At 41.7% G+C, this 13,714-nt stretch overlaps 1 protein-coding gene across 1 annotated transcript; it reads left to right on the top strand.

Moving 5' to 3' along the window:
* Positions 1–279: 279 nt before the first annotated feature.
* LOC143903810 (uncharacterized) lies at positions 280–13,370 on the top strand. The gene is made up of 7 exons (XM_077417781.1): positions 280–768; positions 6,816–7,143; positions 7,572–7,809; positions 8,494–9,181; positions 9,510–10,089; positions 10,227–10,361; positions 10,510–13,370. Exons 1-7 carry the CDS (start codon positions 608–610, stop codon positions 10,654–10,656), a joined length of 2,277 nt encoding a protein of 758 aa, XP_077273907.1. The 5' UTR covers positions 280–607; the 3' UTR covers positions 10,657–13,370.
* The last annotated feature ends 344 nt before the right edge of the window (positions 13,371–13,714 follow it).

Here is a 13,714-nt window from a genome sequence, read left to right as displayed (position 1 = left end):
TCGGTTGGTAGTTGGTAGCATTGTTCGTCAGTCATAAAACGAGTGCGGCTCCAGGGCTGTCCAGGGCCCCTTGAAGCGCCTTTTATATACAGACCTGGCGTGGCGGGCCGCCTCCAGCGCGCGCAGGCGCACCGGGGGCGGCGGCGCAGCCAGCTGTGTGGGCTGCTAGGCAAACGTCCCCTCTACTTGCCAGCCTACGCACGCTCTGTCCCCCACCTGCCCCCTGGCCGTAAAGCTTCACCGCCCGCCTCACGCGGTCTTCGCACACAGCACACAGCCGCAGCCGTCGTTCCTCACGTCCTCACGTCATCCGGTTCAGACAGACTGCGAGCGAGCGAGCGAGCGAGAGAGAAAGAGAAAGGGGAGGGAGAAGGGAGACAGGGAGAGAGAGAGAGAAAGAAACAAGGGGCGGTGCGTCGCGGCGTGGAGCGGCGCGCGGCGCACGAGACGACGACGACGACGACGACACGAGACGAGCCGCTCGCTCCTCTCTCGGTCGGCTCGGTCGTATAGCGGAGCGAAGCGGAAAGCGCAAAGCCCACGTCACACCACGCACCACCAGGCTTACTCGCGCGCTCGCTCGCAATAACTCTAAATTCGAGGCAAGATGGCGGCCGCGGCGGCGGAGGCCCCGTCCGCGCACCTCGCGCTCGCCACGGGCAACAAGATCCTCGTGACCGTCGAATCCGCGCTGCCCGACATCCTCGTGGTATCTTTCGTCCATGGCGCCAAGTGCTTCCAAGGTGCGCTCCTCGACGCCGCTAAGAGGTAAGATTTAAGGGAGAGAGGGGGTGAGAGGGAAAGAGAAAGAGCGATATGAAAGGCCTCGTGCTCTGTGACTTGTTCTTTTTTGTTTTTAATTTTTTACCGTTCACCGAAAGCCTTTGTTCTGTCATCGAAACAATATATTCAATCCCCGACCACCCTTCGGCTTTGAAAAAATCTTGAGAAAAGGGCGCCCTCTTATGCGGGCTCCGCCGCTGAAGCCAAAGGTTTCCGACGGCTGGTGGTCCCGAACGGAGCTTGGGATTAGCTGATTCGTCGATCTGGCGATCCTCCGGTCCGTCGGGATCGGGTTTCGCTGGAAATTGATAACGCTAGTGCTTGTCACACCAAATTTTAACGAATCAAATTCTCTCGCGAATCATTGATCTCTTATGGGAGTTTTGCACTGTGTTTCCCGAGACCTGAGAACGATGTGTTTTTTTGGAAATTGGTCGGTTCCAAGGTACCCTGAGTCACTATTTGTGAACGGAATGACGGACGCATAATGGAATGTTCAATAGAAAAGTTGATGACTGAGTCCACTTTATGGTTCGTCCACTTGAGATTTCTCGAGATGTTTGGCGATCCTGGAGAAATGTTCTACAAGTCATAAATTAAAAAAAAACATGCCTTCGGAGAGGGCTTCGATTTTTTTAAATCTTTTTATCGCTGCACGCAAGTTCGCGGTTTGAGGCAAAGTGACAATTGCTCGTCAAACCGGATATTAATGACTAGGCTCTTTTGTGTCATTCTGCGGCCTGTTATTTCCTGCACAGCTTTATGTAGGCGTCTCGATATTCCAGGATACCGAGAGCTCTAAAAATTCAAGATAAATCCTTGAACGCTAATCGATTCGTATTCGTCAAAATTATAGCAATAATCAAGCAAATATTTGTATTCGGGAAACAAATGTTACCCATATGTTGTTTTGCGGGTTTGATTCTTTCGATTTTGTACACGGAAAAAAGGATTAGCTACTTTAGCAAATCTATTCGAAAAATGTGGGACAACTAATTTTTTTTTTGCAGCGAAAGCTATTATTCAGCAATAGTTAGCAAAATCTAAAAGGTTCAGCAAAACTTTAACGGAAGGTTTTGCTATTATTGCAAAATTATAGCTCTCGCTGCAAAAAAATGTTAGTTAGCTCATATATTTTAGCTAATCCTTTCTTTCCGCGTACAACAATTCTGAGATTTTGGAGCACGAGACGCGAAAAATTCGGGAACGCCGAAGTATTATAGATTGCACAGCTGAACAAATAATTTATGATGGTTTCTTATCTTTGCCACGCAAGCCAAAAGATTAAGGTACAGGCAAATAAAGATCGGGACAAAAAGCAGAATGATCTATGATCGATGTAAACGACGATTGATGTCCCATTGCTAGACGAAGTCCGGTTGGTTACCGCGTGGTTATAACTTGCAAATCTTCAGGCGTATTGTCGAGATTCAAGGATGTGTCATGTCCAACTTAAAAATTCAAGTACCTGGAACAAAGCCAGGGTTCCAAATGTCTGACAGCGTCAGGATCTCAAGGATTCGTTATATAATCGATCTAAAATTGGGCGGTTACACAAAAGTGCCGTCGACTTTCTCGTGTAGCATTCTCGGAATTCAAGGATCTCTCTTTCGAGCCTAAACTGCATATTTCATTTATGAAAAGGAAGTATATAAATTGTGAATTGGGAAGTAGATTCTTTTTTACAAGAATAAATATGTATCTGTAAAAAAACTAGTGTAACAACTTTTAAAAAAATTAAATTTTGAATGAAATACGTCGATTTAATATCTAGAAATAATCCGAGTGCGTTGATGTAAAAGATGTATTAATTATCTTTAAAATTTTAGGTTTTTTTTTCAAGAAAAAAAAGTTTTTCTCCAACTCTCACTTCGTTCCTGGAGTTAATGCCTCATTATCTTCCCTTATCACTTTTAACTTTCTAATTGTCGTAGTTGTCCAAGCTGAAATTTGGATCGGAAGGTCTAAAGCTTTGTGATTCAGTTTTTAAGTATCGTAGGGAATGATATTCAGATTCGGGATATTTTAATTATCACGATCCACGGGATTAAGTTGTCGCAGAAGTTGGAGGGCGGTCGTCCGACGGCGCGCCGCGCGACGCCCGTCGGCTTCCACGATAGTGCACGAACTTAACGCACGAAACTTGGCACGAAGTATATCTCATTTCCTCCGAGACGTAAATAGGCCCAAGTGCCGAAAGCTCCGATAATTTTGATAACTTATCTGTTATTTAATAGGAAGTGTGTATACGCGAGCGCGTATACGTATGTTCTCCTCCCGGCGCGGCGCCAGCTGCGATGGGCGTGGAAGTCCCGCGAGTTTCGTCAAATTTCACATGACTCGGCTGTCGCAAAGTCGTCGTGAGATATTACAAATGAGACGTTACATCCTCCGCCTATTTTTTTTTCCTCCACTTACACACACACGTGTATAATCGCGTATACCCGGTGTCCCGCGAGTCGCACGCTTTCCCTCGATGGCGGATCCAACTCGGGGAATTATCTTTTCGGCGATAATTTAACGGGAGAGCGTAAATTATTGGAATTTCCTTCGCGCGACAGTGTCAGAATCAGATTGCTGGTCAAATCGTCCTTTTTTTTTTTTTAAATCGAATGTGAGGTTCATCTGCAATCAACGGGCGAGAGATTGACAGTGGCGAGTGACGGGTATATAATGGAGTTTTCCGCTTCAATAAAATTTCTGTTAAGGCAATAAGCGGACTTTGAATAATCGAGCGATACGTTGATAAACGTAACGGAAGTTTCGTGTCACCCAGTATATGCTAAAAAGACGTGGCTGTGGTGACTCATGGTCTCGCATAGTAAACGCCACCTTCGTAATACAGTCGTTGCCGACTTCTTTGATACGAGCAGTCATTTCGATTATTGGCAAGTCAACTAAGTAGTCGTTGTATTAGTTGACCACTGTTGTGGCAGACACACGAGTTAATCTACAAACTTATGAAGGGCGAGCTCTATGTATAGCCATCAGGCCAATAACGCGTGGGAAAGGCTACTTAAACTGAATTTACTCAAATATTATAACCACCGAGTTCATCGAATGAGATTAATCAACTTAATGAATTTCATCGTATGAAGTTTTACCATGAAGCCGTTGTGGTTTATCGTATACTCGATTATATGTTATTGCAACATGAATTGAATTCTATTATTGAATTAACTGAACTCTGATGGGTGTCACAATAATGGATATATTAAAAACCGATTTCGTCGAAGGGCTATTATTTGGCGGGGCAAACTCATTTTCTGTCAACGCCGTGCAATTATCCAATTAGTTCGATTTTATCGCGGAATAGGGGTGCAATTTCGATGACTTCGAAATCGCGCTGGTACCGATCTCGATCGATGTCAAATTGCCCCGGACCTTGCCGTCCGCGAGCGTTATGCGCTCCCGTTTATCCGAATGGCAATTTTGCTCGTGCGATCGCTACTTTTGTCCGCTGAAGCAGTTGTCTTTTTTCTCAGCGCATTTTTCTCAGAGGCCAGCCGGGGTTAGCCGCCCCGTGAGTCCAGAGCCAGGCTCGTCGCTGTGGCCGAACAGCTGTTGCCCGTTTTCTTACCCCGCGCTCTAGGTTTTCTTCTTGTTCAAGCGCCAATGGCCGCTCCGTGTCGCAATTGCCACACAACCATTGCCCGGCAGGGCTGTAAGCGGGGTCAGAAGGGTCGTTTTTAGGGTCTGGTGATTAGCGATACGTTTTAATTAATTATTTGGGAGTATCCAATGTTGACTGTTCTTATAATTGCGTCGTTCGTTTGCTTTCCTTTCGTTAACTTTTGTATCTTTGTTGCAATAATAAACGACACCGCTTTAGGCCCGATTGATATAATATTTGATATAACAATACTGATATTTTAGTGTGTTTTTTATTTGTTGGCGAATTTTTTTTCACGCCAGTTGTGTTGCAATATGTGTGGCAATTTTGTAAAATCTCGAGCTAGGCTAGATAAGGAAAGATGAGTGATCCAGAGACGGTATAGTTCCCGTTTACACGGCCCTGAATGCTAGTCGGGGCCACCGACCAACCGGGCCTGGCTTGTGTCACGTTGTGCACGACGGTATGGTGCGACAGAGGTTCCCATACTTTTCCGCTGTGCACACTAGAATTCGATATAAAATTTTCTTAATTCATTCTAGAAAAATTGGCGGTGTTTTAAAGAATTTTGGGAAATACGATGAAATATTTATATACAGCGAAAAATCAAGTTTCCTTAACAATGGTTTACGTTCAAAGAGATTAAATCCGCTTTTTTCCCTTTCTAAGAAGATTGGTATCAAGATTAGCGTCAAAGAATTCCTCGAAACATTCTCGGGCGATTGTAGAACTCATGATATTCATATAGCAATTGCAAGGAGAGTATTAACTTATTTCAATAAAATATTGCCTTTTCGTTAATTAATTTTAAACATATCTTATTTTAGCAGAATTTGGGTTCGAACGAACTGTGTGCTCTATTCAATCCGCATTTAGGAAAGATCGAGTGCAAATCGATGACTAAATTCGTAGACGACTGAATCCAAGGACATGAATTTATTAGACTGGGGAATGGTATTTATCGATCTGCTCGACATCGAGCCAAAATACGTCCCAGCTGTGCGGCTCGCGTACGATCCAAGGTTGAGAACCTCCAATATAGTGGTCTCGTGTTCGTCAGGAACAAAGGGAATATCGTCGACGTCTCTGAGAACGCCACCATTTGCGGGTCGAAACTGCGGATGTGTGCGTGGACACGAAGCAGAGAAACAGCCACGTGTACCAACGTCGTAGTCCACGTTAACCGTCTGCTTTATTAACTTAAGAAATGAGCCAGTTGTTGTTACATCAGTTGTTTTTAACGAGATATAATTGCGAACGTCGGGAAAAACAAATTAGAATTCTAATTGCGAAGGTCGAAGATTATATAACAGAAATTCGATCGGTGTTATCGAATAGAAGCTTGTTGATTGATTAAAGTTCAGTTAAAAATATGCAAATTGAGGCAAGCTCAGAGATTAGATAAGCGCGCGCACATTACAGATTTTAGAATACAAGAACGAGGAAAAAATTTGAATAATTCTAGAACCAACGAATTTACGACTGCGGGAAATCTTCGTGTTGCAAAATTACAAATTGGATAAGCGGCGATAGCGGGCAGGGACCCCCTCCCTCCAATTTATCAGGTTCCATCATAATCATTTTCACGTCGTGGCGAATCTGCTGATTCCCGATATTCCCTCCCGGCCATTTTTCTTTTCTCGGCGCGGGCTGACTCGGAATTTCGAGGGTCTGCCTCGTATCGGGACCCAGAAAATATTAATGGGTATACTGTCAGAGGCTGTCGCTCATTGTACGCGCCTCTCTCGAATCAATACCATGATATGACCGCGTTGTCGGTGCACGGGAAGCCGACGAAGCATACAGCCGAAAGCGTTGCCCAATCTTCTGCCTGGCCATTCTCATTTCGCGTCGGTTTCTATTGATTAATTGTCAATGCACGTAGGCAAGTTAATCTCAAAGTCGCGAAAGAATCTAGAGAACTTACAATCGGTAAAAAAATTCAAGTCTTAAAAATGGAGAGAAACCATTTGTCATTTTAACCATTTTCGGTGGTAGAAGTCCGTATGTCGATCGGAAGCCTTTCTCCTAGTCGAAAGGAGCAAATCCAAAATACTCCTCGAAGCGTAGAATTTAGAGGAGAATCGAGATTAATTAGCGTTGAGTAGAGTATCTCTCATAAAGGAACGTAAGAAACCTCTTCAATTTTCTCGCAGTGTTTATTGATTCGCGTTTATGTAAGGTGAACGAACGAATCTCCCTCGGCTATCGCTACGTGCGAAAATAGGAAACTAATCAAGTAGTCAAGCAGTCTTGAGAAATCCCTAAGGTAGCGGCACGTTGTAATGTTGTGTCTTCCACAGAAACAGACAATAAGTTCCGAAACGACGGAAATATTGATAAGGCGTCATTATCTCTTCGGATAGTTTAGATATCGATTTAAACTTCACAAGACGCGCTACGCATTATGTTCCTGTAGGGGCCTTCCCTGCGGTGTTCAGCCCCCGGAGCCGGTGCCGGACCCCGATGGCGACAAACTGGCGACGATCGCGGCGCGTTTCAGCTATTTCCAAGAGAAGAGGAACGCGTCTTCGTCATCGGCGGCCGCCGTCGTTGCCAAGGTCGATCTCCGCAGGAGCATCAATCCGCCCGCTAGATACAAGAACGCGAGGCCTACGGTGAGACTGAGACCCCGCCAGGTGCTCTGCAGCAAGTGCCGGTCGATCTGCAACGAGAACAGCGAGAATGTCGACGTCAGCAGGAAGCGAAAGCACGAGGACGCGCAGCAACAACAGCAATCGCAGCAGGTACCGCGAACGTTGCTTAGGATCCTATGTACATATATAGGATGTCCCATTCATATATAAGGCTGAAACGTTTCTTTGTACGGAATTTTCAAAAAATTTGCAAAGACGGAAATTGCATTATTATAATAATCTACAAATTTAAAAATACTTTAAATCAGGGAAACTCAGAAGTCATAATATATAAAGTTGAAAATATATTTTTAAAAACTCGTAACTGTCGGTATTATCGAAAATGTGATAATGTGGGTCATATCAGTCCTCGAGAGTTTTTAGCTCTGAGTTTAAAGCTCTGATAAGCGACCATCTTTTTCGGTAACGTTAATCTCATCGGGCTTCTAGAGGCTCCATCGATGTCGTTGCGCGTTCAATAGATGTTTGATCCGAATTGTTGCATGGAAGTAAACTATTTTCTTTGCTGATTCTATCAGCTGATCCCAGGATCCACGAGAAGAAGCGACCGACGTTGCGGTCAGCAACCGCAGAAGACTCAGCGAACACTGCTGTCGGAATGCCGGGCGCAAAGCACGGTCTCCAATCAAACGACGACGAAGACGACAAGTTCGAGTACCGACTCGTCGAAGCTAGGAGCGTCGCTGATCCCAAAACTGTCGAGATTGCAGCCCAACGAGATCAGCAACGCGACCCAGGGGTCCGGTCAATTATCTGGTACGTTTTCACGTGTTACACTTTCGATGGAGTGACTATTAACGTTAACTTCTACAATTACCGGAGATTTTAAGAATATGCAACTTGAAAAAATTATAGATATATGTATTGCGATTCTGTGCGAATTAACTGTGTGAGAAAAAGTATAACCAACTCCGAATTTACTTTCCTTCAACAAACAATTTGCTTTTGCGATGTATTTATTTTCCTAATGATATAATAACATCAGTTAATTACATGTTTCATACGTAGAAACCTAGAGAGCATATATCATACCAATTATGCACAGCAGTTGAAATTAAAACCAGTTACATGAATGGAAACAAAGTTCAAATCTTGAAAATTAAACATAACTTGAGATTAATAGATTATATAGGACTAAATTTTTATCTTATTGCTTCATGTATATAAATATAAATAATTTAACAAAAAAATTATATACATAATTTATCTAGAGTTTTTAAAATCTCCGTTGCATTTTATTTTGTGTTTTATTTTCTCTTACTGTGTCTGTTTAAAATAATTCGAGAAGATACGTATCTCCAGGTGTTTGCGAAAATATGAGAAATTAGATTCGAAAATATTTTTCGGATTATTGAATTTCTAGACGAATTAAGGAAGTTTAATTGAAGATATGATCTTGATCTGTATTTGATCGTACTGAAGACTGGACAATTGTTTCAGACAAAGTAAAAGTCGCAGCGAGCGCACAATCTTCACATTGGTCTGTTAGAAGCGAAGAGGAGGCGTCCTTGAACATGCTGGCGTCGTCGCAGGAACGGGTGGAGTCCACCGCCGACTGTGACAATAATCCTTCGACGGCTTATTGCGCCACGCCAAGAAGACTCAGCAGTTCGTCGGTGGAGAGCGCGAAGGTTCCCGAAGAGGAGGACAAGAAGACCTTCGCGGCCGCGGACTCGACGATGAGACTGAGAACCGGCAGAGTGCCGAGAAAGAAGCGCTCGGTGGGCTCGATGGAGGATCTCTGGGACGAATCGGTGTTCGAAGATCCTACGAGAACTGCCAGGACCACGCCGGTGATTAAGATCTCGTTTGGTGCGCAGGGCGAAGGGACTGTTCTCAAGATACCCGCGAAACCTCAGGATCCTGACGCGTACGAGCAAGAGACGGATGACGCCGATGACGCTCAGCAAGAGAGAGATCCTCTGGAGCTGCCCAGATCCTTCGGCGACAATTACGAGGGCGAGGAGGACGGGCAGGAACAGGTAGATCCTCAGAAGCAGGGCGGCGTGGTGAAAGACGCCAGTGCAAAGGCGGCAAAACGGGCCCTAAAAAAGGCCAAGAAAGAGGCTAGGAGAAAGATGTTGGGCGGAGTATCACCAGCGAGATCTCCTTGTAACGGATCGCCGAGGTAAGATTATAGCAAGTGAAAAATTATATAAATCCAAGCAATCCGTAATTGGTATATAGTTTTTAATTTTATGGTATTTTTTATCTTTTAATTTTCTTACAATGTATATATGTATACAGAGTGTATGTATACATATACAATAAATTATATAAAAATACATGGCACAATTGTATGATTAAACAATATAAAGAAGTATTACAACTTTTATTATTATTAATTTATTAAATGTATTTGGCTGCATATATATATATATATATTAAAAATTTTTATTTACGAAGCCATATTTTTTTAAGAATTTACCGATTTATCGTTATTTAAATTTATCTAGATACAACCCCACGTATGATCCACTCTCATATCATCGCCGGAAACACAAGGTAAAGCATAAAAAGAAGCACAAGGAGGGCAGGAAGCACAAGAATCAGCAACAGCAGCAACAACCGGATCAGCCACAGTCTGAACAACTCTGTTTGGATTCCACGGGACAACCGCAGCAGCAGCAACAGCAGCAGGAACAACAGCAACAGGAGGAGGAGCAGCATCAACAGAATTGGAATGTCTTACCGGGCGGCGGTGAGTCCTACAGAGCCATTAAGGAGCAGTGCCTGAAACAGAAGTTGTCGATATCTCTCAAGAGGTTGAACACGAATGCGTACGCGCGTTGTGATTATCCCGTGAGTAACGCGTCCTCCGGCTGTAAGAGTTCGGGCGGTAGCAGCGACGAGTTGAGCGAACATGAGCCGGAAGTAGAGACCGCGCCAGATTTTCCACCCCATCAGTCGCACCCACTGGTCATGCGTCTAGCTGCCACCCCCGTAGCGCACTGTCTTACAACCAACGGTAAGCGGATGGACGTGGGCGACGTCGTATGGGGCAAAATCCATGGCTTTCCCTGGTGGCCTGGCAAGGTACGCTCAAGATGTTTCAAAAAAGCTGATTGTACGGTTATCTCTCAATAATGATAAACCCTTAATGTAGAATAAGTTACAACAATCATCGTTAACTTTTAGTATCCATTGCTATCATTGAATTTTATTATGTGCAGGTGTTAAGTATCACGGTATCTTGCAAGGAAGACGGTACCTCGTCGGGTCCTCAAGCTCACGTGGCTTGGTACGGATCGTCAACGAGTTCACTGATGTCCTGTGATCAATTAAGTCCCTTTCTGGAAACCTTTAAGGTGTGCACATTCAAAAATAATATAATAATAAATAATAATAAAAATAAACAGTAAATAATGGATTGAGTAATTAAAACCGTTGCAAAAGAAAAGGTACGAATGTTACGACTTTTGGAAATTTGTCGAATAATTATGAATCTGATTCCAGACGCGATATAACAAGAAAAAGCGCGGCCCGTACAAGGAGGCGATACGGCAGGCCCAAAACGAGGCTCGAAGTCAAAGTACGCCTAACTCAACTAGCAACGTGTTGAACGTCTGCGGTTCGCCCCGCGAAGTCAACGTCCTTTCCTAAGGAAAGTTCTCCGGCAACCATTCCTTACTAACGAGCATCCGTTAGCGTGATAATTGAAGCGTTCGCGGCGAGCGAGCGAGCGAGAGAGAGAGAGAGAGAGAGAGAGAGAGAGAGAGAGAGAGAGAGAGAGAGAGAGAGAGAGAGAGAGAGAGAGAGAGAGAGAGAGAGAGAGAGAGAGCCGATCGGTAATTAATAACACCTTCAAACTTGTTCAACATTTCTCATCGACTTCTCCTAAAACGTTTTCTTCACGTTTTCTACAGTAAACAAGTTTAAGTGCATGGATCTTAAAAGATTTTGAGACTTTTTAATTGCTTTTCTTTGGATCTTAACTCCGCGATCGTTTCAAACTTGAAGTAGATTTCGTATCTTTGGATTTTCCAGTACTGATTTCGTACGCTTCTTTATCATGATAATTATTGCTGCTAATCCCGCTAATGACTGAAGGCCGAAGGTAACACTCTTACGTCATGTGAGCAGATTAACACTGATTTTTCGCGAGCGCTTGGATTAACGACGGATCGGAATTGTGTAATATATGAAATTTTGTACATACTCATTAGCGCTAATGAAATAGTTACTGATCGATGTTTTGTCAGCCATCTGTCTCGCTATCAATTGCTTAAAGCCAGTCGCGCCGGCATAAATTAACTAACCGACATCTTTACACTGATATTTTTTCTACAGTTCTAAAATTGCTAAAAAAAAAATTACAACTTGTAACAGTGTTAAAAGAATTTTTTTAAATTTTTTATTGATATATACAATTAGTAATTAAATTTTGAGATATATATTATCTCTGAAGCTCTAAGATTGAAAAACTGATAGGATTGATAAAAAATTGATAGGATTGAAACATCCTCGCATTTTAATGATGTAACGGTGCTTGAATTATAGTGTTATAAGATCCTAGGTGAATTATAACGCGTTGTTCAGTCATGAAACATTTCAACTTTGCAGAATCGTATTTGTAAAGTGTAAATTTTCGTTCTTCTTCGACAAAAGCAGTCAATATCTGCGGGGTCGACTGACTTCCGATGAAAATTGAATCGCGAATGTTTACTGATATCGTCACTGGCTTTTCTGTTTTCGGCTTACCAAGCGGACAGTTGCGCGCAAAAATCTTATTCTAGGTATTTTTATCACAAGTACTCACTGTGAGGTTCAGTCTTTCATTGATTAATCTCTCGAACATCTCGGGCGGCGTGACTCGCAATTGCCCAAAATTGATAATTATATATATATATCGCGTAACTATCTCAGACTGCACATTACCGTTTATTATGTGTATATAATGACATACGTTCATCATATGCGGTATATTTTTCAGATTTGATATGTACATAAAAATCAAGAATATGTATTTATATATATATATCTATATACATATATCTTCTTATTTTTTTGTAGCGTATTTTAATTTTTTTTCTGAGACAGGGAAAGCAGCGATTCGTATTTGAGGAATTAAGTGTACGAAAATTATTGGTAATAGAGTTATCAATTATTCCGACGGCCGCCATAGTGATTCAAGTCGCAGATCTAGCTGGACAAAAGCGCTTTGTTTGCGTGTGCTTAGAACTATATATTTAAATGTAAATTTTCCTTCTCCGATAAAGACAGCCAATTTTTACGCTTTGTGCCAACACTGCCGTGTAATTAAACAATCGATTGTTTGATGTTCGAGCAACGGTAATTGTAAAGCGAGTTTACAATAGCTTGGGTGAATTTTGATTCCTAAAAACTAATTAACTAGAAAAGCATGTACATTTCTCTCTTCTCAAGAGAGATACATACAAAACGCGATAGAAAATTTTCTTATATAGCTACAGATCGAAAATTGACAAAAAATAGTTTTTATAACTTTGATAAATGAAACCTTTGCTGAGTTTTAGTTTGCGAATTGTTAAAACATTAAGATCGCTAAGTTTTAACTTGATTCATAACTCTGAGGACTTATATGTCGATATTACAAACTGGAATTATATTCAGCATTGCAAAATATTTTGTAGAAAAGAAGTCAACAATTAGAAATCGGACGTCTGTTCTAATCTAGTAGTGAAGACATTGTGAAATCGCGAATAGTACTTAAGAAATCCTGATTATTGTTACATCGATGTTGTGCCACTGCCTCGACACGATTTTCTTCCACGAAAATATTTCCATGTCTAATCGAGTCATTATTGACTGATTTTTCTTTGTAGTGTTGGAGTTGAATATATCTTGTGGAAGGAAGCTCATTTTTGTAGAATATTCGAATTCAATACACGACACATTGAGAACTGATTGTCAGGAATTATTAGGAGAGATATAAAAAATTTGTTGTTAAAAAAATGGAATATTTTTGTTTAAATATTTTAATCTAAATTCTTGACTAAATATTACAAATTGTATTAATAGATCATTAATAATTTTTGTAATAATTGAAACTTGGAAAAGGCGTTTGTTTTTGCAATACAATTCTTGCAAATGAGTTTTGTAAAAAGATAAGGCATAAAGAGTCCTGTAAAATCGACTGCGACAGCCTTCTTGTTTAATTTTTAATTTAATAACTGAAAGCGGGTGATGTGTGTTTCCCGCGATTTGTCGTCTATAAATAGGTGCGAAAAAAGAATGTGCGTATGAGAAAGAAGCGGAATGAGAGAGGAAGAGAGAGAGAGAGAGAGAGAGAGAGAGAGAGAGAGAGAGAGAGAGAGAGAGAGAGAGAGAGAGAGAGAGAGAGAGAGCTTGAAAAAAGAGAAGAGAATGCGAAGATAAGGTGTTTTAAGTAACTGTGATTTTTTTGCAAATGTTTTATATATATATTATATATATGTATGTTATATACATAAATATGAATTAATTTCTACACATAATATAAACGATGTTTCGATGTCGCTGTGTTTATACGGACTAGGCTAACATATCGTTAACGAAAATATGATGACGATTATGATTATTATTATTATTATGGGCTATTATTATTATGATTATTATTCCTTATTATTGTTATGGAGCTCGAGTGTTGCTGATTGCTTGCTGTAAGTATACGAGGATGTATCGTATCGTCTATTGGCGCATT

Source organism: Temnothorax americanus, unplaced genomic scaffold, assembly GCF_048541705.1.
Source record: "Temnothorax americanus isolate GAGA-0224 unplaced genomic scaffold, ASM4854170v1 Scaffold5, whole genome shotgun sequence".
NCBI classification, from domain to species: Eukaryota; Metazoa; Arthropoda; class Insecta; order Hymenoptera; family Formicidae; genus Temnothorax; species Temnothorax americanus.
This window is presented reverse-complemented; position numbering and strand designations above follow the sequence as displayed.